A 27,813-nucleotide genomic window follows, 5' to 3' on the forward strand; every position below is an offset into this window, starting at 1 on the left:
GAACTATTTTAATTTGTGGAAAGGGGGCAGAATATGTCTCCTTTAAACTGGCCTCTCACCACCGCGTAATCTGAGTTGCACAGAGTTAATAATCTAATCCAACAAACAGCTTCTGTAGCCGATGATTTGAGGAGGAAGAGCAGCCGATTAGAGAATCCACACATACTGCTGATCCGACTACTTGTCCTACATCTGTTCCTGGATGCCAGGACCGTGCCCTTCCTGTCCAGAGACCAGACCACTCCCCCCTATGTCTCTTCCAACTGTTTATTGGGCATGCAGCCAACTTTCCCTTCTAATTATCTAACACCCCCCCCCCCCCCCCCCCCCCCCCTGTCTCTGCCCTCAGCAGGGGATGTTTGTTTTGTTTTGTGAAAAGACAATTCAGCAAGAAGTGGGGCCGGGGGCATAGGGGCTGCCAGTGGACTGTGTGGGCCTTTGGGTGTGGCTGTACCTTCCACATTCTCACCATTCAGGATCCACCTCTGACATTCAGACAGCAGACTTTGTCGGCCCTCTCCTGCAGACTTGACCACCCACCCACACATGCAAACGCACATGCAGCGGCCCTCACAGTCCTCTGGGAGAGGAAATAGTAGCGGCAAAGCCATTTGCTGCCCACCACGTTGTTATGGAAACTGGGTTGACATGGCGTCAGTGTTTAAATGTTTTCCATGGCCACTTGTGCAAGAGCTTTTGTCTGTTATATCATGAGTCAGGAGTTAACTATGTGTGTTAGAGCATGCTGTTGCTCCCTGTTCTTATTGATCACCATGCAGCACTGATTTATTTATACCTCACAGGCGTCCATCCTGTGCAAAGCTCAATTGTGAATGAAAGAATGTCCATTACAAGGCATAATTAATGTAGATGTCAATTGCCTAAGTTGACAGTCTAATTTCTGAACTCTGAGTAATACGTCGTTCATGAAGGTGAATGTTAACAGGGCAGTTGATTTTCCTGTTGTCAAAGATTTAAATCAATCAGTTCGTGGTAACATGTTATTCTAACACCACATGAAACTTTGGATAGGATATTTAAAAGTAAAGAAACATTTAAAAGGAATAAGATTCCAGTACCACATTCATGATGCATGTTGAGATATTAGCCTATCGTATTTTTTTATACAGAGCACTGATGATGTGCTTACAGCGTGTGCTTGACGACTCGAAGGTCGTTATAAACAAACGTTCAAGTGATGTTTCAGAGGAAGTAAGACTGACAAGCTTTATGAAAGCTTTAAGGTTGGATTTGCAGTTGAAGACACAGACATGCACATCAAGAAAAAAAGCTGTAATAACCCCTTTCTTTACTTGACTTACATCCATTATTTAGGACAGTATAAATCTGTGGGATTGTGGCTGCTGCAGATCAATGTACAGTAGGGGCATTATTCTGCAACATCAGAGTAAAACGCATCAAATGCATTTAATCCTGTGGGAACAGACAATAAAAAGAGTTGAGTTTGCAAAGTCTAAACACACTGGTGTAAACAGACTTTTACAGTGCAGGGTTTTGCAGAAGGGACAATCAATATCAGGATTAAAGTGGGTGTATTGAGGATTATACTACTGGATTGTAAGGACTTGAACTACTATACTGATAACTATATAGGTGGCGATATAAATAGGCCCTAGTGATTTGTATTTCCCAAAAAATGTGGGGATTTGTTAGAGACACACTTTATAAAATAAAATCTTGTAGTAATGGTGAAAATAAATATTGTGTGCCCCTTATTCCCAGGTCGGTCAAACTCCAAAAAAACAACTTTTCTGCTTTATAGTGCTTCATATACAGTAGTGCTTTATAGTATCTTCATGTTTTGTATCTTAACTTGTCTTACATGGCTGCTAAGACATTTCAGTTTGGGAATCAATAGAGTGGTGTGATACCGCACATATCCACTTATTGTTTTCATTAAGTTTATATACAGTCATTAAAATAAAATAGTAGCATTGTTACAAATCATAATGTCTTTGTAAGTTGTAATAAATGGCTTTAATATATCATTTATAGTGCCTTATAATCATGCCATTCATAAGAACAAGTTATTGCCAGGTTATTAAAAATCTCAATGTTTTATATTCTCCACTAGGATAACTTGCTTTGTTCAGCTGCTCACCTTCAGGAGTTCTGCAGTGTATCTGCAGTAAATTCAGTTCATCAACTCTTTTTGCAAGTGAACAGAAGAAACTGAGAAATACAGACCACGAAACTGATTTTTCTCTATCAATGTTTCTCTTTGACCATTTTGCCCTGACAATGAAGAATACCTTTCTGCCCAAGTTAGAACACTTTATAATTCTGTATGCTCATTGCTGTTTTGAAGTGGGCGGGGCTTCATTGGCAAAGTGTGATGTCATGTAGTCAAACCTGATCAAACCCCACTGCTCCTGAATTAGCTGAGCTCTTCAATGTCTAACTCTTCAATAAATAATTACTAAACATGTATTTTTAAAAACTTTGATCTATTATTATCAAGATGGTCGATATGTAGAAGCCAAGTTTCCAGTGGCTTTAATGATTTACAAGGCAAGGCAAGGCAGCTTTATTTATATAGCACATTTCATACCAAGGGACAAGAGATACTAAAAACTTAACTAAAATAAAGGCCAACATGGATGGGTAATGAACTAAAAATATTTCTTTAGGCTATATAAAAATGCCACTGCAAATAAGATAATATAAACCCATGTTGTTCCCAAACCATCTCCTTGTGATTACTTACACCTTCGTGATCTGGACTGTTATTCATGCCAGGCAGCTGGCACTGAATAGTTCAAACCAAACTAAGTATGGAACATGAATGTGCAGTATGTGAGTGTGGGAGCAGAGGGTGTGGTGCTGAAGGGACAGCGCCCTTCATTGTTGGACTGGGTGTGACTTTGTGGAACTCTCCGTGGTGCTGATTGCCTCTTGACCCCAAACTTGTGCCAGCAACGCCCTGACACACAGACACACAAACACACAAACACACACACAGGCTGCAGACACGACATGCCGAAGTTATTAGATTACACACAGCCTTGAAGCTCTGTGGCGGGCAGGTCACCGGACCCTGATGCGTTGGAGCTCTGGACAACAAGTCTTTACTTTGGACTATAGAAAAGGACCGATCACTTCCGGACAGTCAGAGCTGATGCGCTCCTGACACCACCAGTCTCTGGACGGGTTCACACAGGCTACAGGTAATCCCTCATCGGGAACCATCCTTCTCCTCACAGCCCATTGGATCTTTGTTTTGACACAGCGAAGGTCTAGGTCTCTCGCTCATATGCTGACTTATATCTGGCTGGCACAGTGATATTTGGCTGAATAGGCTATAGGAGCTAATATAGACTCATGAGTAAGCAATTCAAAAGTGTTTGCTGATCATAGAGCAGGGACACAGGAGGAGGATTCTCTCATATCGCAGACCTGACATCAGACAACATCTCGCACATTTTACAGTGCATTCTCTCTCTCGACAGTGGGAGTGTTTTCATGCAGCATTAGCCCTTACAGATTTTCCTTTTTTTTTTTTTTTTGTTTGCGCTTTTGTCACAGTGCGACCACCTGCGCTTGAGAACCGGCAAAGGCGGTGGCTGTCCAGGGCGCGCGGAGCTGAAGAAGAAGAAGGGGGGAAAAAAACCCACACTGAGCATCTGTGCAGCTACACCCCGAGAAAACCTTTTACAGCTCCCTCCCCGCCTGCGATAGGCATGTCGACCACCGGGGAAGTGCCAGCCTTCTTCAAGAGCATGGGCTCTGACAGCCCCGGCAGGCCCAGGCAGAAATTCTGTGGCATGTTCTGCCCGGTGGAGGGCTCGTCGGACAGCAAGACGCTGGACTTTGATGCACTCTCGGTGTGCAGGGGTAAGACTGACCGGCCAGTCATTGACCGGCAGACCGACATCTCCCAACCGAGGGTGGAGATAAGGGAGAGCACGGGAAAAGAAGCTCTACAGAATCTGGATGATAAGAGGGTAATTATCTTGTATTTGTGCATGCATGCCTGCTGCGTAGCCTTTCTATTTACACCCCTCCTTGTCAGTCTGTCTCTCTCCATCTCTAACATCTGTCATCCAGCAATGAGATTGCATTGCACAAACCTGCGCCGCTCATTTAAGTTTGTGTAAGCTTACAGCCCTGTGTATAGCAGACAACTTGCCATGACTACATTTCCCAGAAAGCACTGTGATGTAAAAGAGTCCATGGATGGAGGGGCCCCATCATGCAGAGCTGCCAGAGGGAGTGGCTCCTGTCCGTTACCTATAGGCCTGAGAAGTGTTGATTTTTTTTCCTCCTGCTGCAAACAGATGGCTACGTGCTGCATATGTGTCAGTGAGCTGCTGAAGTGTCCTCGAGCAAAGCATTAAACACCTGCCAAATCAGCAATAACAGGTCTGAATGAGGAAAAACCTGCAGTGAGGCATATGTCATCCATTCATCCATCCACACAGGCCCGGTCATAAACCAGACACACACACACACACACATGTGAAAACACAAGGTTGGATGCTTCTATATGATGTAATGCATGGGTGCAGCATTACCATGCTCAGAGCTGAGGGTGGGGAGCTGATGGACAGGAGATGGCAGCTCTTGCACTTGCATGACTTGCAGGAAAATTTGACAACTTTTTTTTCTCCTGCTGGTTTATGCCATTGTCCAGCTTTTTTTTTTTTTTTACAGCTGGGTTCTAAACCGAGGCACCAGAGCATCCTTTGCTTAATATTTAAGCACACAGGATGCTGGTAAAAGCTTTTTGTAGTGGTGTTGGCCCCTGGTATCGCGTTACATATTGATTGGAAACATTAGCCACACGATCCACTCCTCACTTACCTCCTCTGCCCGACAACTATGGCACTCACTCTCTTCTTCCCTGATACACATGGAATTAACTGATTTGTTCTTGTATATCAATATTGAAACAGATACGATCAAATGATGGGATGTTTAAATGCTATCTAATGTCTTAGGGTCATGTATGATAAAGAAATTAAGCTAACGAGTAGACTGCAGTGGCGGAAAGTAAAAGCACATTATAGGCTACTCATACAATGTACAACATTAGTACAACCTTCAGGTATTTGTATCTCTGCTCCTATACTTCTACAGATTAATAATACAAGACAGTAAATGATGATGTTTTATTTAAGGTTACAGCAAGAGCCACGCCTTAACTCATTAACGACTTAAAGTATATAACTTTGTAGCCTACGTCAGGGAAATATTCAATGCATATACCCATATATATATAAGAGTATTAGTACAAATCTGAGGGTTAAAGCTGAACTTCTATGGCTCTGTAGCTGAGATCACTGACTGCAACATCATTTATTATCTGCACTTGTGCTACTTTTCACATTAAGAAGTAGCGGGCCACAGATAAACATTGAATGGTGTATATAACACAATTAGCCTGCAAGAAAATATGCAAAAGAGAAACAAATATTGAGGTAACCTACATAATCTGCTGCTATTAGACAAAACTTCAAATCCATTAATCATGAGGATTTTAAATTCACTCTGAAGTTAATTATTTCTCTTGTGTGCAGGAATCAGGGCATCCATTGTGTTATTGTACACAGAGCACACACATACAGGCCTCATATAGGTAGCTGGCCTCTGTAGTGCAATAAAAACACTGTTGGTTTTATTAACAACAAAAAAACAACAACATTAAAATACATCAAAGTATGAGAAATATAAATCCCATCATCCCCACACACTGCTCACTCATTGTGTCTGGTCACATCTTGAAAACCTTGGGACCTCTGAGACCAGACTGGCTGATGAAAATGGCTGAAAGAAGTTTATCAGGGCCAGGACTGACTGAGGTTTTGACTTTGGCTCTGGGGGAATAAACATCAGGTGTTTTGAGAGGCAGCAGATAAAGTGAGTGAGTGGAGTTAAGATGGCTGCTGGGTGTTTCTTCATTTGTTCAGCCGGTGCGCCCTGCCTTCACTAATCCAAAGAGAGCAATTGATGGCATTAGTGGCTCTCTCCTGTCAATGGGAGCAGGGCGAGGCTCTGCGCATGCTCCGTGCGGTTCTTTTATGGGGAAGAGGCTCACGAGTGGTCCCTCCTCCCTCCCCTCTTGTCTGACTCCGTCTGGGAAGGAAAGGTTTGGTGCATCGGCGGAGAGTCCGGGAGGCGCAGCCAGGACAGCGATCTGGAGTTTGAGAGATAGTTTGATTCTTCGCTTTCCCCGCGGGATCAGCTGGCCCTTCTTCTTCATCATCACCACCACCATCATCATCATCCTCGTTTCAACCAGCCAGTAAAATCCCCACCCCCCGTCCCCGCACATCCCGTTGCATTGATAGCGGTCCACGGCGCGGCGCAAGACGAACCAACCGGTGAAAGATGTCTGGCTACCAGGGCAAGAAGAACATCCCCCGCATCACAGTGAGTGTTGGGGGGGTTGTTTTTAGTGCTCGTGTAGCCTATAGTTGCGAGTGGGTCCGGGTCCAGAGTCCGCGGGCTTCGGGTGGTGCGGGCCTGCGGGTGTGGGTGCAGGATGTCACCGGGGCGGCATGGTCCCTGCGCCGCTGCCGCTCCTCCGACATGTCTGAGCTGGAGGATATGACCGCATGAGTTTCTCTCTTCTTAAATGCATTTTGCAGATGCACATCGGTTGTTTAGTCAAATCCAAATCCACTGGAGACTGGGCGCATGTTATAGCTATAGGATCGATAAATCTCGGAGGCCAGCCCCCTCCCCTCCCGATGGTGTGGTGAGGCTATAAAAAAAAATGTGATTTTTTTTTTTTTTTGCAGCATCTTTGCGACAAGTGCTCATCCCAAAATTAACCGAGCTCCCTCTCCAGCTTTAAATATTTATGTCTGCTGCAGATCCACACTCAGTCCTACAACCGCTCCTTTGTCCGTGGCATGCATGACAGTGGAGATTTCACGCCGGTGGTCTTTGTTAGGCGGAGTGTCTGGTGGCCGGGTATCAATGCACACCAACTGGTGGGGCAAATGCTTCCCTGCATCCGCTGTAACGCTCAGTAGCCGGCCCCCTTCTCCCTTCTCTCTCCTTTCACAGTGGAAAGAAAAAAGACTCTCCGATTTGTTGCGTTTTTATTTTTCAAAAGGTGCAGAAACATTAAAGGACACTTTGACTGTGTCACCGTGGGGGCAGATTGTTTCCCCCTGGATTCATAGCGGAGCTGCAGGGATGGTGGAGGTGGTTCAATGGAAAGTAGAGAATAGGGAGGGGAAGGGAGGGGAGCCAGGGGAAGGGAGGGGACAGTGGGTCCCATTTCCTTCCATGTTTTCTCTCTCAGCTGTGTAATGAAGGGAAGATGCATATATAGGCAGAGCTGATCAGGAAGGAGGTCACTGTCTTGCCGGTAAAGTGAAATAATTGGGTTAAAAATGTGCAGCCTGGCTCCGACACAGCGTGGATGAAGCTGAGTGCTTCTTTTTATGCAGATCTTAAATGTGTTTCATGCTTTTTTCCCTGGCTTTCTAAGTGCTTTGCTGCAGATAAAACGAAGTGATTTGTTGTTTTATACTCATTATGTAAGGTAGGGTTTCTCAACGGGGGCGGTACCGCCCCCCAGGGGGCGTTCTGAACTTTGTGGGGGGCGCTGGGAGCGTGAGGGCTGAGAGGAGGGCGCTCAGGCAAAAATGGGGGGCGCCACAACTTGGCTCCTACAAAGTTCATTTGAGCTCTACTTTTTAAAATTTAATGTTTTATCAACTTTTTAAGTGCAAATAACTGACATAAATAACCTATTTTTCAACTGATTTAACCCTCAAATCTAACACTCATAATGCGGGAAATTCCCGCACACATGTCAAACCAACCATAGTGCGCACTACAGGAGCGCTGCGTCAGACGGTCTGACTTAATTGACACACACACGTCTTTGTTTGTACAGTATAGCCTAGTTTACCTGTACTGAATGAAGTCGGATGGATTTTTTTAATACCAAGTACAGCCATTAGTGTAGGCTACAGGATGAAGAGAGAGGTTCAGCAGAGCTCCTCTTACAGCCCGTTACTGCAGGAGCAGGTGCGCCGTCCTTTTTTTTTTTTTTTTTTTTTTTTAAGCGGCGCCGTCTTTACAGGTGAAGCACACGCACATGTCCGCCCGACTTTACCCGACAGGGTTTTCCTGCCGATCTAAAGTGACTTTTGGCCGCCACCTTAATAGTTACAGCGTGCCTGTGGGGTCGTTCAGATTGAATGATGTTGCGTCTTGCACAAACCCCCGTTTGTTGAGGGATGCCCGTAAATCGTCGCCTCCAAGATGTGCATTATAGAAGAGAAACACAGATCTAAGGACCTCTGACTTGTATCATTAGAACAGGTCATCTCCTGTGATTTTCACCCTCCTTTCATATTTAATAGAGGGGGGAAATATCATAAAGACTGACACTGAGTTTGCGAACTGAAAAAAAAAAAAAAAAAAAATTGAACCGCTGTGTAGTTGCAGCAGGGCCGGATCAATACCCCCAGGGGCCCCTGTCCCCCCTAACATCCACACCCTGAGGTTGGAGGCCATTTTCTACATTTTTTCCATTAAATTCACCTTTTTAAAGTAGTACTTGCAGATGTAACAATACCTGGGTCGTCAAGTATACCCCCGCATAACCACCCCTGCCTGTAAAGCTAGGTTTCCACCGAATCAACAATCTTTTTTTTTCTTTTTTTTTTTTTACCGCAACATAGGGTTCACCTCATGATATCGTTTGTATTTTGAGCATTAAAACTTCCATAGTCCATAGTTTTCTTTGTTTGATGTGTCAAGAGACTTTTGGTTAAGTAACAAACCATGGACATGGACAGCTCCCTCATCATTACCATCATTACAGGCCATTTTTGTTCTAGAGAACTGTAAAAATAAATAATTTGGGCCAAATTCTGGAAATTTGAAGTCCGATTTTTGAAAATTTTCAAATCCCTTGTGAAAACACACCTTCAGTCATGAGGACGAACTGTTTTGGTGCTTGAAATATGTTTACCAGAGTCTTAGCTTCACAAAAGCAGTGAAATATAAATAAAGTAACAGATAAGTGTAGAAAACAAGTTTTGTAACAAATTGTTTTTTTTTTTTGGGGGGGGGGGGGGGGGGGGGCAGTCATAGGATCATGGTATGGTCAGGGGGGCGTTTGTTCAAAAAAGGTTGAGAACCACTGATGTAAGGGGTCTGCCGGGAGGAGGCTCAGGGGCCCCAAGGAGTTGGATGGCTCTGGAGCCAGAGCTTCTTGTGTGAAGTGTCTGATGTCAATATTTGAGTCACCTCAGTTTGAATTACTTACGGAAAACCTCCTCACTTTGATGCGGTCATGACAAAGACGCTATCAGGACACTAGCATGATGTGGGTGGGGTTGGGTATAGGTAGGATGAGAGGCCTTGTCTCTGAAATCCATTCATTCTTATTCAGACTTTATGAGAAGAGACCTCAACTTCCATCCATCCTGCAGCTTGTGGAAGCAGACAGTGGTCAGAGTCAACTACAGTATAACTGACGGGACCAACAACTCAGACAGGACAGACGTCGTTACGGAGCATTTCTGCTTGAAAGGATGAAAGGTTGATCGATTGACTAGTTGATGGATAGAAAATCAATTGACAATTCTGACAATTGGTTTAAGAAGCTTAGCTATGCAAAAAGAATTCCAAACACTCCAGCTCCAGCTTTAAGGATTTGCTTCTTTTCTTTCTTGTAAATTGGTTTTGGACTGTTGGTTGGACACAGCATGTCATTTGTAGCTGTGATCTTTAGCTCTGTGGACCAGGAGTCCAGAGCTCGATTCTTTCACGCTTCAAAGACTACACATCTCATCAATTCAAGAGAGTGTCGTGACGATAATTTCAAATTGTATTTTTGGACTGTATTGATCTGTGCGACCTCTCATTTTCCTCTGAACTCTGGCTCTGACTCGGGAGAGCTGGCGATGCAGCACCCAGTCGGAGGAGAGATCAGAGGATTAGTTGGAGTTGTAGTCCCAACAGCGATTAAGTCAGACCTAAATGGATAGACTGCCTATTCCTGAACGGTGCGTGGAAGGAAAAGCAGGTCAGAGACACAATTGCCTTCTTTCTAAACCAGATTTCTTTTTTTCTTTTTATTCTTGAGAATTTAGGATCTACATGCTCTGCTCACACAGCATCCCAGTCATGCACTAGTACACAATCATATCAGGGATGAGGGGAGTATGATGAATGTGCTGTATGAGGCTGTGGCTGCTGAACAGGAACAGGTATTCCAGTCAGTTAATGGGTTTTATTTGTTTAGGCTCCTGGGTCTCGACCCCTGTGAGCTTCAGGTAACAGACACCCACCTCACTGGAGCCCGCTGCGCCTCCTCGTGGAGCAGGAGTCGGTGTGAAGGGGTGGATGTGTTTAACAAACCAAACAGAAGCTGTAGAGGAAATGAATGAGGCTAAATTGAATCAAAATTAAACAGAACAGGCTGCAGCACTGACAAGGAAGCCCTGTGTGTTCCTAGGGGTTTTCATATGGACCAATCAAATTATGAGTTTAGATTGATAACATAGCGCAGAATTGACTCATTCGATTTTTTTCCTCATTTGTTAAGGATGGTCTGCGATGTTCACACACACACAACATTAGGGGCTGACTGGTCTGTCCCCGGGCAGATGGAGACGTACTTAAGGCAGCTCTCATCAAATATGAATGATCCTCCACAAGTTCACCACCTGGAATCTCTGTGGCTCTGATTCATGCAGCTCAGCCACAGCATAGTTTTAACAAGAGAGCAAGTAGGTCTGAAACTAATGATCACTACACCTCGCTCACCCAGAGTTGTCATGGTCTTCAAAGAGTTCAAACCTCCCAAAATGTTTGTCCAGTTGTCATCACTTATTCGTCATTTAAAGAGATAGTCCAACATTTTCGCAAATTGGCCCATTGCCATAATCTCTATAGTTTAAGGAGTAGGTTCGTTACCTTTACGTAATTGTCAGTGCAAGCTATTTTAAGAACAGTGGCGCAGAGCCGCAAGCTGCTCAGAGCTACGCGATGGAGGCTAATGGGACTTCTTGGTTTCCCTCATCAAACTCATCAAATACACAATCCAACAACTCCAAAACGCTCTCGTGGACACAACTTGCCTCGATAGCGTAGCTCTGAGCAGCTCGCAGCTCTGATCCGCCGTTCTAAAGATAGCTTGCATTGACAATTAAAGGTTACAAACCTACTCCTAAAACTATAGGGATTATGGCAATGGGCCAATTTGCCAAAATGTTGAAATATCCCTTTAAACCAAAAAGAGCCAAACACTGTCTGGTTGTAGCTTGAAATGTTGTAAATTTCCTGATTCTACTATGTTTTCTATCATTGCAAAAATGAATATCTTTGTCTTCTGACCCAGTGGTTGGACACAATTAACCGTTGATGTCACTTTGGACTCTGGAAACATGTGATGGGGATTTTTCTGGCATATTTTTAACACTGTAAACACATCATGAAATTATCTGCAGCGTGATGTAAAACACAGGCAATCCTCACATTTGAGATGAAGGAACTTTTGCTTTGATATTGGCCTAATGAATTATTAATTATGACAAATGTTGTCAAAAAAGTTTATCTCAGTGCATTGAGTTATTTTTTCTCCTCAGAAGGAGCAGCTTGTCTTCACATGTTTTGCAGCAACGAGAACAAAGTTGATGTTTTGGTAAAATCAATGCCCAATGTACAAAGTTAAAGGACGGTAAAAATAGAGTGAGGCTATAATAAGACCATCCTGGATTAAAGTCTCTGTCACTACAATCCTCAGAGGATGAGAGATCATTAGGCAGCCTGTTAGTATACCTATAGTACAGTAGTTGTCCCTGGTGGCAGCTCAGTGTGTGTGTGTGTGTGTGTGCGTCTGTGTGTGTACTGACTGTTAAGGTCGTTGCAGCTCTTTCGTGCTGTTACCTCACTGTGCACAGCAGCCCGGGGCGCTGTCTGTTCACACATCACACACACAGCCTGCTGGCGTCCAAATCACCACCCATTGGCTCAGCTTCGTTCACACTCAGTATCATCCCAACCCCCCCCCCCCCTCCCATTCATAAAGCCAGAAGTCAGAAAATATGCAGTGTGTGTGTGTGTGTATGTGTGTGTTTGTCTGTGTTTGTGTAGAAACGGAACTTTTTTCATGAATCAGCACCTGAACAAAGGAGAACAGTGTTGAGTAAAACAGTCTGTAACAGGACCGTGGTGCCTCCAGCTGCACCATGTCCTCAGCAGCCTGCAGTGAGAGGTCAGTGAGTGGCTTCACACAGAATTTAAATCAGTATTCAAAAGTCAGAGCTAGAATTAAAGGGATTTCCCTGGTGTCAAGAGGAAAGTTTCATTGACTTTTTCACATTGCAGATGACAAGAGAGGATTTTTCACCGTCTGCCATGTAGTTCAAGTTAATATAGTCAAATATAGTATTTTATTGAGTTTTCAAAGTTAAAGACACAATTTTAAAGTAATTTTTTCACAGCTGAGACACAGTTTAATGTATTCAAAGAGAGAATGAAATGGACATTTTAATAATGGAAAAAGAAACAAAGAAAACTTTAGGAGGTTTTTTCTGCCAGAGGGAGAAATAATATCAACTTTTCATAGGCACTTAAGACCCCAGGGAACTGGTCATTAGTGAAAAGAACTTGAGAGTCTTTTCATTGTGAAACAGAGGTTAAGAGGATTTCAAAATAAAGAGAGAATGTAGATTAAATTTCAGTCTAAAATATTATACAAGTCAATATTTCAGTCTAATACAATATAAAAAACAGAATTTAGTTGAATATTTCACAGTGAAAAATAGTTTAAAGCTCATGTTCAAGTGGAGTTTTAGGTGATTTTTTCAGAATAAAATACATGAAGAAGGTAATACCAACCCAAAGCCACAGATCTGTTTTATATCCCCCTTTTTTCTAATAACACAAAAATCACTGTTTATATATATTTTGTAACCAGTTTGTGGTGTATCTGTGTAACCAGGATGTTAACTTATTTCCCCTTTGGGAATACATGATTCCTGTTTTGAATGTGTGAAAGCGCCATTTAGAGAAAAAAAAGAGTCGACATGTGTTTTTACAGCAGTTGTTTCAACATGTACGGAGATGGTTTTGGTAGCAGGCTGGTTTTTCAATAAAACAGGACCCGCATAAATCATAGCGCTGAATGTCTGACCTGGCAGCATTCTCCACCTGACTTCACAAATGTTCCCGGGATATTTTCCATTTGGACAACAACACAGCACGTTGCCGGGTTACGTCTAACACTGGCAGACGTTTTCATAGCGCCCAAGCTGATTTTATTCTTATTTCACTACACTCTGTCTTCTCAGTTACCAGCCGTCTTTTATTTTTTCTCCTCCTCTGTGGAGTGTTTCGGTTTTCACCTGTGGTCCTGTGGCTTTGTTTATACATGTTTTTAATAGTGAGAGCTCACAGGAGTCATATGATACAGCACATTGATCTGACTGGATGTAACAGGGGAATAATCGTTATTCCCACACTCTATTGTCAGTGGTCTGTTTCTCTCATGCTAAGTAGTGTTCAGAATTAATACTAAAGCTAAAAAGATGTTTGTTTACAGCTGTCATAACCAGTATTTTTACACAGCCAGTGGAGGAATATATAAAATGTGAAAGGTGCCACTTGTAATCATGACCCCACGGAGTATTAGCACCTTAATCTGCACCTCTCTGAGCTTTTTTAATCTTTTAATTATGACTCCTTGTGTTTTGATTTTGCTTGTCGTGACTCACAACACCTCACCACTCTCATTAGTGATGTTTTCAGCTGCTGCAGGCAGAGAAAAAGCTTTGATAATCCCACTGCAGGTGACCTACCTAGCAGCAAACAACAGAATATTAATCAGGCGGTGAACTTGGTGAACTACAGAGTCTGATATTTCAGACACAGAGCTAAAAAGAGAGTGGATGTTGGTCGCTGGATGTGTAAACTGGCAACTGCTTGGTAACACCTCGGAATATGAATTTTAAAAGGTGAAACAGTGTCAGTGTTGCTCTTATTCTGCTGCCCCCAAGTGGCTGAACAGAATGTGTTCATTCAGTTTTCAGTTTTTGAGCGTTATTGTTTATAATTCATTTTTAAGGGCAAGAATAGTGAGCTGCACCGTCGATTCGCCTCGCAGCAAAAAGCTTCTGGGCTCGGTTCATGGCCCTGACGTCTTTCATGTGTTCTCCCTGTGCTCTCTCCTAGTAGTCTGATTTCCTCCCACAGACGTACACATTAGGTTAATTGCATGGTGACTAAATTATCCGTAGGTGTGAATGTGACTGTGTGAGGTTCTTTGTCTCTATACGTCGGCCCTGTGATAGACTGGGGAGCTGCCCAGCCCTCACCTTATGTCAGCTGGGATTGGCTCCAGCCCCCTGGCACCCTGCACAGACAGGCGGTGTAGACAGTGGATGGATTAGAATAGTGAGTCATCAGCTTTTACTCAATAATGACATTCACAAAACAGAACAAAGTAAATCAAATGTTATTTTATTAAAAATGACTGTATCATGGCTGCACAGTTAGTATCATGATACCAGAGCTGGCGTCATATACCACACTTTTCTTTCTTTCTCTGTTTGTTATAAGACAGAAAACAGCTTCATTTCCACTCTCATTTTTCCTCAAAGTCTGACATGCACCCACTCACAGCGCCCACGTTGGGCTTCCCCCCATGTCGTAGAAGAAACAGGATGTTTTCTTTGACAAAACACAGATGAAAGATTTTGGGGGAAAAACAAAGTGATTTTTCTCCACAGAATAATCGGTGAAGGATCCATTGTGCAAATTGTTTGGATAACAGCGGCCTCTTCCCCGATGCTCCACAAATGGCACGGCACTGCCATGGCGTGTACATTAGTGCGGATAAGTTTTGTAGTCCGGAATGAAAAACACGGCTCTATAGCAACAGTGAGCCCATTGAGCTTTGTCCACATCCTGTTTGTGAGGCTGTAAGAGGTTCCCATGATGAAAAGGTCACTGTCATGTTTGGCACAGATCCACTACAATCAGAAACACTCTCCTACCCCTGTGAGCTCCACAACAATTAGATGATTATACTGTCCATGTCTGGATTCCAGGCAAGTCACTGTTCCACTAATTTCACGATTATTTCTAAAGTATCCTGCAGCTGAAAGTGGGAAATTGAGCCTTTTAGGACCAAAATCACCTTTGAGATTTTTTTTCCTTTTAAGATGATCTCCCTCTCCCTCACAGAGTAAACCCCCTAAACCAGACCTACTTCAGAAAATGAGTAATTGTTTCTGAAAAGATAATTTTGCCTCCCAGTCTTGGCTCGCACGACTTTGAGTCTGTGTCAAAGTCTGAGCGTCGACCGGAGTGCCGTAGTCCGTTGCAGAACTCCAGTACGTAATGTGATAATGACAGTCATGATGAGGCACATGATGTAACGGCAATATTTCAAAGCAGTTGTTGGGATGAAAGCTAGGCCAGCTGTGGGCTGGAGCCGGGCCAGTCGCTCCACCACAGCAGTCTGCTCCGCATAGATCGAAGATTACCACATGATCTATTTGCATTAGTTCCATCAGCGCTGTCAGAGCATCGCCACACCTTTCAGATGACAACTGCAAAGCATTTTTCAAGTTCGGCTGCAGTCAGCTGAAAATCCTCAAGTGTGTGTCTACAGCACTGCATACATCAGCGGTTAAAGAGAAGTTTCCCCTCTGAAAGCAAGAAGGATTAGGCTTCATACAGATGTGTTATGTGTCTCATTACTTTACAGCTGTGATAAGATAAGATACGATTTTGTTTGTATAGTAGTTAAATATAACTTAACACCCCAATGGAAAAACTTAAGCTCAGACTGGTGTAATATATTTAGTGAATTTATACTCTATATTTCTGAGAATAGCTGAAGGGATATTAGCCTACCTCTTATTTACATCACCTGCTATTCCTTGAAAAGGAGCAGGACTGCTGTCTTTTCACAGGTATTTTTGGACAACTACTGCAAAGAAAAAGAAAAGAAAAGGGGGAAAAAGTTGTTTGAAACCTTTCGTGGCTTCAGAGTCTGATAAACCGCCTCAGCTGATGTCACTTGAGTCAGGAATCACTGTCCTGCAGTGAGGTTACTAGGTTAGAGACAAGGCCTCTGTATTGAGGCTGTGTTACCCACTACTAGTGTAGCATACCTGCATCTCTGGCCACACTATCACTATTTAAATTGGGTCGAGTTGAACTGTGGATAACGTTGACATCAGATTTCGATCCATTATGAGTATGTTTAAATATTACCAGAGACAAAGATTATGAAATGAAATGAAAAAAAGGTGCAATTTACAATGTCATAGGACAGAAATAGAAAGAAATGTGTCAAGCAGAGGCTTCATCATGTGCTGAAAAACTAATTCCACCTGTTCCTGCTTTTCCTTCAATGTAAATGTAGCTGTTTTGTTCTCCACCAGCATTTTGGTTATTAAGACAGGAACCTTGAAAGCTATTGAGTAGGATTTCAAAGGGCTGAGTTCTGCAGTGCGGTGGAGTTGTACAGTACATGTGCTGGTTCTGATGCAGGGCGGGGCTCTGACTGGGAGCCTCTGCGGAGCGGCAGTTGTGCTCGGGGCCAGAGCTGCTGGCCCGGCAGCAGCTAGCGGCGGCGGCTCAGACAGAGCGGCCTTTGTTAGCCGGGGATGCTGGAGTCCTTGTGACCAGAGCTGCCACTCCCTTTTTGGACAGAGGGCCCAGGCTGCTGGGGTGACTGGAGGGGAGGGACAGGGGTTGAGAGGCTGTGGAGAGGTGGAAACTCCCCCTCCCTTACACACTGACAAGTGGCATCAATGATTGATTATGCAGTCCGTGCTCTGATTGGTTGCCTCTTGTGCCTGTTACTACAACAGCTCACACAACATGAGGAGGACAGAGGGGTGTGTCTGGAGACCGGCTGCTGTCTTCATTGTTGTGTCTCTGAATTCTTCTCTTAATTTTGGTGCAGATCATGGTTGTTTAAAATTTGATAGTGACTGAAGACCTGCATTTTTTTTCTCCATTTTTCATTCATTTTTCAAAAACTTTTTTTTTTAAGTTTACCAACCTTCAATCATGGCTACTGTAACTCACAGGATCCTTGTAACATGGATTGAAGATTACAAGTAAAAAAGATTTCTATCATGTCTTTACAAAAAAGACACCCCAAATAGTTCAACAAAACAAATACAACTTTATTACCATGAAATACAAAAATTCAAAAACATTGTGGGAAAGATATCTTAATGGATTGAAAATCACCAGAACCCCCCTCCCCAGAACAAGTAAATTACAACATTTAAATGTCACACAGAACATAAAACAAACCCCCCACAAAAAGTAGATACTTCCAAAAGCAACTTAGCTTAGTACAAAGACAAGAAACAGCCAAACCAAAATTTGGCTTACTAACTAATTAACATTTACAAAGTGTAAAAACAACACACATGTGTTTTACGAGTGTTTGCAGCAAACCAGTGACCTTATACGGTCTCTGTAAGTTGCAGATCAACATGTAAGCTAAGTAGTTAGCTCTGTGCTGGCAGACAGATTTTGTTAGTGTAAGAGCTAGCTGTTTCCCCTGTTTCTTGTCTATATTGTATGCTACGTTGGCTGCCTGCCAGTGGTATCATAACCCTGGGATCTCAGTCTGCTCATTTAAGTATCAGTGAGACACATTTATGCTACGAAAAATATTGCTTGACACTCACGTTCATAGACGTGTTTGATGGCTTTAAAGAAGTCCAGATGTGGATTACAGGGTGATTCAGACTGTGGTCATATCGTGTGTGAGCGATCATCACACATTTTCTTATTCTTCTCATTTGACTCCTCTCCTCTCGTCCGCCCTCTCTGGCTGCATCTTGTTGTCCTTCTTTAACTCCACAGTTGTGGTTGAAACATCCACACATAAACCTGTTACTGATCCAAATGTCACAGATCTTTGTTCTGCGTGTCACCAGCCGTTTCCAGATCTGTCCATGTGTCAGATTATCGAGTACCGAGACTTTTGAATGTGTGCAGTGTGTTCTCAGGTCACTGTGTGAGAACTGAAGCAATCCGATATCAGTGTGGTGTTCCTTATCAAACTTCATCCTAAAAAGGCCAGGCTAGAGACTGAGTATTTACATTTTGTCGGGAGTGCCAATCCGCCGCTTCATGTGACATTTCCCAAAATGTCTTTCATCAAACGCACTTAATCCCACATCCAATCAAGCCAGATCAGATGCTCACCCTCATAAGCTTATTTTTATAGGCATCCATAAAACTCCAGAGAGCTCTGGATGTGTTCAGATCTGCAGTGTCTGGTTCCCACAGCTTTTTCTACTAAATTTAATATGTTTAAGGTGCAGTGACTAATCTTCTCTATGGTTTTGCAGAGTGACCGTCTCCTGATCAAAGGAGCGAAGATCGTGAACGATGACCAGTCCTTCTGCGCTGACATCTATATGGAGGATGGAGTCATCAAGTGAGTTCTTAGTTTTCCTTCAAGCTGCTAACAACTGAGTAAAAACTCTCCTGTTGCAAGTAGTATATATGTCTCTTTGTACAACAGTGTTCATGGTAATACAGTAGTTTATTCACACTGACACAAAATGAACTTTAAATTATTTCAGTCTGCGCCTTCATCATACTGCAGTGCAGCACAATAATAGACAATTGATTGAAATTGGAATTTTTCTGTCTCTAAGTAAAGACCACAAAATATTGAGTTGGACAATCTAATTTCTGGCCCTTTTAATCATATTACACGGTCTTCCTCAGCATGATATGTTTTCCTGGTTGTTATGGAAATATGAATGTCTAAATTTCCATATTCTGGGCACTTCATGCACCTCTCAGCAGCAAGCAGCTGAATCAGGAGCAAATTGGAATTACAGAAAAACTTCCAAGGGAGAGACAGGGTCTGGAGCACACTTCATTTTTAACAAGGGGCAGATAGACCAACGTTTGACATTCCTGTATCTTCATCAGTTGGTCAACGTGGCCAAAAACAATGAGTGAGTAGGTTTAGATTTGACACTGCATTACTGGGTTTCATATATTTTAATAATAATAATAATCATCTGATAATAGATCAATGGATCAACGGATTCAAGATTAGGAGTTTCCACAGCCAGTGTCCAAGTGCCTCATACCTTGTGGTCTAATCACAGTATAAATAAAAGAAGACAGATGTAAAGTACAAATAGTGCAAGAATCATCAGTTAAAGGAAGCATGACTAATTTTGAACGTCATTTAGGATAAAAGGCTCAAACTGTTAAAGCACATGAATCCAATATGTTTCTCAGGAAAACTGTATGAATCTTTTTGCATAATCAAAGGCTGCAAATTAACCAGATGTTATAACTGAAATCTGTATCTTTCTTATGTTGGCATTTGTATTAAAGCAGAAGTGAGTGATATATTTGTGTTAATATAAGTCTTAAATAGTTATATCTTCCGACAGCAATCACTTACATAGAGTGTTTGGACTGAAACACGGGTCTCTCAGTCCCTCTGCTCTGCTCTGAGCCAAAGAGAAAACATTTATCGTATCCTACAGTTTTTATCCAGTGAGGAGAGAGAACGGCATGCAGGGCTGTGTGTGCAGCCAAGGAACGCCGTGAATGTGGTGACGTAGCGACGAGGACTGTTATGGTGCGTTCAAGGAAACTCGTATTTTTCCGACCGTGAAGTGGTACCCGTTCGATCTGGTACGAGTTCACCGGTCGGAAGTTACGAGTGGCCGTTATAGTGACTTTCACCGGTAAAACAGGTCGGAAAAACACGAGTGGGTTGCCTGGAACGCTACAAAGTCGTAAGTTGTGACTTGAAGCTGTAATTTACGATTTCAAAAGCCTGCCTGGAACGCAGCATTAGCGAAAACGACCGGATCACTCACTTCTGCTTTAAGTGTAATTTACCTTTTATATTTATGCTTGTACATGAATTTACCTAAATTTACATTATTGCTACAGTACTGTTATGTCTGGATAATTACAATTTGTTAAGTAATATGCAATTAAGAAAAACATAAATGTCCATGTAATTTATCCTGTAGGTTATCTGAATTTTTTGTTCCATTAGTTTCCGTATTTTGTGACTGTAAATTAAACAGGGGAAGAAAACATAGTTAAATCCGCATAACCAAAGGAAACAATGACTTCTGCTAATATATGAAACTGTAAAGTCACTTGATCACCCTTTATGTTTGTGTCTTCTCTGTTTATAATCCATGATATTCTCTTACTCAGACAAATTGGGGAGAACCTCATCGTGCCCGGCGGGGTAAAAACCATTGATGCCCATGGCCGCATGTTGATGCCGGGCGGTATCGACGTGCACACCCGTTTCCAGATGCCTGATCGAGGTATGATCGCAGCGGATGACTTCTACCAGGGGACCAAGGCCGCGCTGGCTGGAGGCACCACCATGATCAGTGAGTGAGAGTTCAGATAGAGGGATCACGCTGTCACTGATTCTTCATCTCTGTGAGAGAGAGGCTGACCGTGGTGTCTGCACAGCATCTGTCCCCACGGTGATCCTCCATTCACTGATTGGCTTTAATTGAAAATATCTTAATGAGAACAGGAAGGGTGCCAGACCGCTTCATGGCCGCGGCCAAAATATAAAACCGTCCATCTGCTCTGAGGACTCAGAGCCATGAGGTTCTCACTGTTGCTGTGGCAGACTGAGCCAGGAAGTGAATTAGTTTCCCTGTGGACACACACACACACACACACACACTGCAGATCGGTTGCTGTTATTTCACAAACACTGCATGGATTGCATTATGTTTAATACAAATCTCAGCCCTATTTTTTTTCCCTTCCTATTTGCGGCTCAGTTTCCTCATATGTTGTGACATAGGTGTCGCTGTTTGAATATTAGCTTTGATGTAAAAACATAATAAGGCTTAATGAAAATGTTCCCTGTAATTATCACAGCGGCCCTCCCTCTGACTCAGCAGCTACACCCTCCTCTTCCTCACAGCAGAACAAACACTCCCCCAATGTCACATCTCCAGGCTGTTACACTGGCTGCCGCAGCCTCAGACAGGTCTGCAGCTGGGACCAAACAGTGCAGCGGCCTGGTGACTGTGGATTGCACATCACCAAAGTAGACAGATGTAATAGCAGTAAAAAATGGAAAGGGACATTCTCAAATGTGGTTTGAGTCACATTTCGAACCACAGATGAAAGTTCATGATTAAAGCCCGTGTTCCATGTGGTCCAGACATAATAAAATACATCTAACGAGACACTTGTGACCACATGTAGTATGACACAAATTAGTGCTCTGTCCATGGATAATTACACAATAAAAGCTTTGGGAAATCGTGACAGACATTTTAACTCATTTTTTGTAATTTTACAGCCTCATTGACTCAGATTATTATTTTTTAAATTACAGTCGACAGATTAATTTAATGCAAGTAATTGTTTGCTAGTCGTAATGTGACGCGCATGGTTTCCTGAACCGCCATTTAACCAGCTAGGTCCACTCATATTTGTATGTTTAGCTATTGCTACATAGCCAGCGTTAGCACTAACAGTTATTTACCAAAATGGTTCAAGTTAAGCATCAAAATGTATTCCTCAGTTCCTTCAGTGGTGGAAAACAATGTTAACTCTTGTCTTTATATTGAAGTTAGCATGCTAACCATGCTAACTTAGCCCTGAGACCTTGATCATTTTCCGATAGCGACTCACTGGAGCAATAACCTCTCTTATAAACACAATAGTTCTTGTCAAATGACATAGATAGATAGATTTGGGACCCATGAGCTAAAGATGTTTGTACTTTGTGCAGGCTCTAGTTTGAGTAGAGACAGGAGTCTTTTATCTGACTAAAGATCAATACTCTTTGAGTAGTCACTTGAGACTACTTTGGAACAGACTGAGCCGCCATGTGTGGATCAGTCTGCTTCTGGGCCTGGACTCAACATTAGTAGATCTGGAGAACAGATAACATCAAATACAAGATCACAGGGTCTGAATCACTGTGTTTATGTTTGACAATCAATGTACTTGTGTGTGTGTGTCCAGTTGACCATGTGGTACCCGAACCCGGCATCAGCCTCATCTCAGCCTTCGAGCAGTGGCGGGAGTGGGCCGACGGCAAGTCCTGCTGTGACTACTCGCTGCATGTGGACATCACCGAGTGGCACAAGGGCATCCAGGAGGAGATGGAGGCACTGGTGAAGGATCATGGTGCGACCACACCCAACACAAAGTCACATTATTGATAATAATAATAATAATAATAATCATATAATAAACATTATTATTCATTAGTCATTGGAATTTCTCAGACTAATATGTTCAAACCAGAACATTAAAAGCTGCCTCTTTGCTTGGTTTGTTCATTTGATATTAGTTAATAATCTCATCAGTTTTGTAATCCGTTTACAGCAAATTGAATGTGGCACATTTACATGTTAATATCAAAGAATCTGATCTTTTTTAGTAAGAAAACAAAAAGGCTAGATAGAAAGAAGACTAAGACACCACAATACAGAGACAACAACACCACAAACCACTTTATTAATCTAAATTTGCCTTTGCATTCCCACTTTTAAGTGAGTAGTTTACATATCTAAAACAGCACACACAGCACATTTTGAAACAATGATATAATATTATATGTCACAGTTTGATGTATTTTCCATTGAGTCAGAAGTCACAACTTTACAGTCAGCTTGGTACATTATTGTTCAAAGATTTTTCACCTTCCATTTTAATCTGACCTTCTTTTTTTGATATCTTTTATGTTTTTTTCAGGTGTCAACTCTTTCCTGGTCTACCTGGCTTATAAAGATATTTTCCAGCTTACTGACGCTCAGGTGGGAATATTAAGAAATTCTAATATTATAGTAAAGCTCAGAATTACAGTGTAGTTATACATCCCAAGCCAGGGTCTAGTTTAAATGATACTCAGTGACACCAGCTGGCCTTCTTGAGGTGCAGCAACTCTGTCACTAAATCTTATTAAAGTGAAATCATTTAACATGCGACCTGCTGCTGCTGCTGCACATAAATCTATACAGATACAATACTGCACAAATTGCCTCATAGTGATCACCGTCAGGAGTATTACTTGGATTAGCCAACGTAGCATCTAAATCATAACTTGTTATTATTACATTATTCCTGGCTGAGAGCTGAGCCAGAGGAGTAACAGACAAAAAAAAAATAAAAAAAATATTCGAGATATTTTTGTTGGCCCGCCAAGACCTTCACCATGTTTATATTTGCATCTGTTGTATCTGGCAGCACACTCTTCAGTGGCATGAAGTTATAACTAGAAGAAGCAAGCAGAGTGGTAGCCTACAATACGTCTGACATTATAATATAATAAATGTCATATCTCACTCTTGTTTTTGGCTCTCGCACTCGTCCTACAGTGTGAGTTACAGTTGCAGCCTGTTTGTCTTGGCGAGGCGTCACCTCCCGCTGGTTATCTGTGTGTTTCTCTTAAGAGACTGAGGAGATAATGAAAGCCACATCTTCATAAGAGTGTTTCTTTGAGTCATGCTTAAAATAAATTAATCCAACTTGAAAGTCGTGCTGAAACACAAATGTGTTGGTCCCTGCACCTGTGTGAGGAATGTTTGCAGGCCGGTGCAGCCAGGGTTTATCATTCTCTCTCCCATGTCAAACTGTGACGGCTCTTTATTGCAGCATGTTTGGCAGCTGGGAGATGATGACTCATTCAACACATCAGTTTTCTTTCAGTCTGTGAAGTCATCTTATCGCTTAAGCAATCAGAGTGTGGGAGACTCACACACACACTGTTTGAAATCCTGGACCAGTGTTTCATTTCAGCACAGAGTCATTAAGGTTGTTATTGTTGTCATGCATCATTTTTTGGACTTCGTATCCCAGCGTAATTAGAGAATTAGTGTAAACACACAAGGTCTGATTGGAACTGCGGCCTTCATTATTCACAGCTGATTCTGGAGAGAAGCAGGTTCAAGCCAAAGCAATCATTTGATTATTTTATTTGTGAGTTGACCAAAAATCTATTGACAGCTTCTCTGACTGATCAATATGCTCTTAAATCATTTTTTAAAGGGAGATGCCAACTGGCTACAACTTCATACATTGTGCTGCTTTTCTATGATTTGTATGATTTCAGATCAATTCTCTTCAGGGTTTAAGACTTAAACCCAGCCATGGGAAATGAATGACTTTGTTTAATAATAAAAAAGCTATTAGTTGCAGACTTAGATCATAAATCATGCAAGTGTTCAGAACAGCATATCTGATCTGAACAGCTACATCAGAGGAAAAAAACATGTTAGTCTCATAGAAATGAAAAGTTAAACACTTTCTGATATTAGGAAGGTATGTGAGCTTTTAGCGCAATTCTTACACGTGTTTAACAGTTGTGTCATCCATGTCTTTAACGTTTTGTTAGCCTGTTAGCTCACAGTTCTGGAGATTTAAACTCACAATCAAATATCAAACTCATGGCAGAAGTAGAGCAAACGTAAAATAATCACATTATTCATTAGTCATTGGGATTCATCCTCTGGGAACTGTGAACATCATTTTATATTAAATCATCCGATATATCAGTGAAACCCCTAAAGCCATATGGCTGGCACGACTAAAACTCATGCAAAAGTCTGCAGTGATAACTTTGACAGAATTTGTGATATCTCCCAGATTCCTCAGCTGCTGTCTGACCTTGTGTTTTCTTCTCTTTTAGCTTCGATTTGCACTGAATAAAGACATAGTCAAGATATTCAGTATTTTTTCTTGTCAGTCAGAAAAAAAGAATGAGCCAGAATACTTACTCATGAAAGGACCATATCCCGACGTCTAGACGGAGTCTTTTCAGGACTAAATATAGACCTGTCTTTGGCCTAATTAGTCAAGTATTCATTCAGACGCCCTTATGACCATTAGCACATTTGAAAAAAGTACATCCCCCACACATTACGTGTCAGACATTAAAGGAGAAACTGGGTTATGTATTTTTCGAGCTCAGTCATTAGTCTCATGGTCTATAACAATAGATATAATGAGGAAAATTGTACTTGCACATCTAAAGTCATAACTGTGTGTCTTTGCTTCAGGTGTACGAGGTGTTCAGTGTGATCCGCGACCTGGGAGCCATCGCCCAGGTGCACGCTGAGAATGGAGACATTGTAGCTGAGGTACGACACTTCAGTCCACAATGGAAGGACTTCCTGCTGGATGTTCCTCTTACTATTGGCAATAAAAGAGATTTAAAAAAAAAACCAAATCGTGTCTCAACAAGGCATTGCTCAACACCGACACATGTAGCACAAGGCTGAGGGCCTCTCTGTGCTTATAAAAACCTGTAGTCTATGAGCTGTGTCACATCATTTTCTCCACATAAATGATGAAATATTCAATACTGAGCTCTTAATAGCCAACAGATGAACAGGGTGAATATTCATGGAGGTCATGACCATGCTTCGTTTTTTTTTTTTACTGCCAAGGCTGGTCATGAGGAACATGCATGAATCCACCTGCACATGACTCACTATCTTGCATTTCCACGGTGGTTTGCGTATGTGTTCATCTGTGTGCGTTATGTGCGTATTTAGGAGCAGCGCAGGATCCTGGATCAGGGCATCACTGGGCCTGAAGGACACGTGCTGAGCCATCCCGAGGAGGTGAGACAGAGTTTGACCACTGTGAAAGGGTGAAAAGCTGGGTTGACATGTTAGTTAACCTCTTTTTTCAGGCTTATCTGTGTCTGCAAAAGTCTGTTTCCCAGATTTATATCTTTCCCTTTGAACATTAAGATAGAGAATGAAATTTGACATTAAATTTTCCAAACAAATTGTTTCTGCCCTGAGTGAAGTATTGCTTTATAGAATGGTGACAGAATGGATTTACAGAATGAAGATTAAAACCCCCTGGTAATAATCAGTGCAGTCACACCATGAAAGGAAAGAAAATGTGAAATTGAAAGCAGAAAAATCCAAAACAGAGAAGATGAAGAGTCCACTGTGTTCTTTTTGCCCGGGACATTTTGTCAGTATCTTATTAATGACAAATCACCACGCTGGTATTTCATTTGTCAAAATAAGTTGCCAAAGTTCTGCACGCTCTTTTTCTTACTGCAGAGAGGAAATACATGTCAGCTTTTTTTGCCAAGAGTGAGATGAGAACACTGATACCAGTCTCATGTGTATTCGAATCTACAACCTACAGCTGTTTAGCATAGCTTAGCACATAACAGGAAATGCCTAATCTGCCCATATCTGAAAGTAACAAAATCTATGCACCTACAATACTAACATCACTATTTTAACAAACTATGTCATGTTCGTTTAATCTTTATGACAATGTACAGGTGCACTCACTTTTTGGGTTAGCCACTTCCTGCTGCTTACTTATGCTAACCTGCTTTTGATAGCTTCTTGTTCAGCTGCTAAGGAATTAGAGTTGTATCAATCTTCTCATTTTTTGGCAAGAAAGTTACATTTTTAAAAGAGTATCAAAGTGTATAACCAAAAAACTAAAAATAGAATGAATTTATTTAATTGGTTTTTGCAATAATTTATTTATAGGAAGAGCAACTCTTTATCTTTACAGTTTTTAACTCCAGATGTTACAAAAACACAAACATGGTCGACATGCTGTTTTTTTTCTCCTTCCCTACATTTTTGGGGATCAAAAAGCAGTAAGAATCTTGTGGTATCAATTTTTGTGTGGAAAACACTTTGCAAATAAAGTCTGAGCAAGCTGGGGATACTAAATTGTTTTGCACAGACAGAAGGAGACTCAGACCTTTCAAACTATGTATCATTTGTTGAGTCCAGTGCGGACCAAAAACACATGTTAAGTTGTTTTACAAGGGCCAAAGCCTCCCGTGGGTGTAGCAGCGGATTGTAAAAGGTTAATTTTTATTATCTTTACTTTTTTAAGAGAGACCATTGCTCAGAGTTTTATATCTACTGTTTTTTCTGCCACTTCTCTCTCCCTCAGGTGGAGGCGGAGGCTGTGAACCGCTCTGTGACCGTGGCCAATCAGACCAACTGCCCCCTGTACATCACCAAGGTGATGAGCAAAAGCGCTGCAGACGTCATCGCTCAGGCTAGGAAGAAGGGTGAGCCTAAAACAAGTGTCTGACCATGGGTTGAACAAATCAACAAAACCTCACTGCACTTTTTTAACACTGACATAAACACTACTTCTTTTTTTTTTACACAATTAAAGCTATGGTTTGGATAAGAAAACAGCTCCCCAATTAAAATAACATCCAATGCTCATTAGACACAGTAGTAAGCATGTGTATGGAAACATTCAGAAGTCCACATGGCAATGGCAATGACAACTTTATTAATATACTGTAGCACATTTCAGACCCAGAGTCATTCAAAATGCTGCACACAAAATATCAACATACAGACAAAATAAAAAGTACATAACCACACATTAAGTCACACAAGAAGAGAAAGTTGAAGAAGAAAAAATTGAACTGTATGACGAGAGCAGCAAACCAAAACACATGATGCATGTAAGAATAAATCAACAAAACCTCACTGCACTTTGTTACCACTGACATAAACACTACTTTTTTTTTTTTACACAATTAAGTTATGGTTTGGATAAGAAAACAGCTCCCCAATTAAAATAACATCCAATGCTTAGAAACAGTAGTAAGCATGTGTATGGAAACATTCAACAGTCCACATGGCAATGGCAATAACAATAGCAATGGCAATGACAACTTTATTTATATAGCACATTTCAGACCCAGAGTCATCATTACACAGTACACACAGCCATTATACAGTATCAAGACACAAAAGGACAGCACAATAAGTCACACAAGAAGAGAAAGTTGAAGAAGAAAAAACTGAATAATATCCACACACGTTACAGAAT

At 41.9% G+C, this 27,813-nt stretch overlaps 1 protein-coding gene across 2 annotated transcripts in view; it reads left to right on the forward strand.

The window, feature by feature from the left end:
• Nucleotides 1-3,701: 3,701 nt before the first annotated feature.
• The window catches only part of dpysl2b (dihydropyrimidinase like 2b), a gene marked incomplete at its 5' end in the record, with an annotated part of 30,429 nt that continues 6,317 nt past the window's right edge, over nt 3,702-27,813 (forward strand). The window contains 9 exons of one of the 2 annotated variants that reach the window (XM_083983734.1): nt 3,935-3,965; nt 6,105-6,393; nt 18,333-18,421; nt 20,191-20,375; nt 21,985-22,149; nt 22,720-22,781; nt 25,023-25,103; nt 25,521-25,589; nt 26,911-27,031. In XM_083983734.1, the coding sequence (XP_083839860.1) occupies nt 6,352-6,393; nt 18,333-18,421; nt 20,191-20,375; nt 21,985-22,149; nt 22,720-22,781; nt 25,023-25,103; nt 25,521-25,589; nt 26,911-27,031 (814 nt within the window). Of the gene's footprint in view, nt 3,966-6,104; nt 6,394-18,332; nt 18,422-20,190; nt 20,376-21,984; nt 22,150-22,719; nt 22,782-25,022; nt 25,104-25,520; nt 25,590-26,910; nt 27,032-27,813 lie in introns of both variants that reach the window. The other variant, XM_083983733.1, reaches the window with a different exon arrangement.

The sequence above is a fragment of the Trachurus trachurus genome (genome assembly GCF_905171665.1).
Source record: "Trachurus trachurus genome assembly, chromosome: 12".
In the NCBI taxonomy this organism is placed as follows: domain Eukaryota; kingdom Metazoa; phylum Chordata; class Actinopteri; order Carangiformes; family Carangidae; genus Trachurus; species Trachurus trachurus.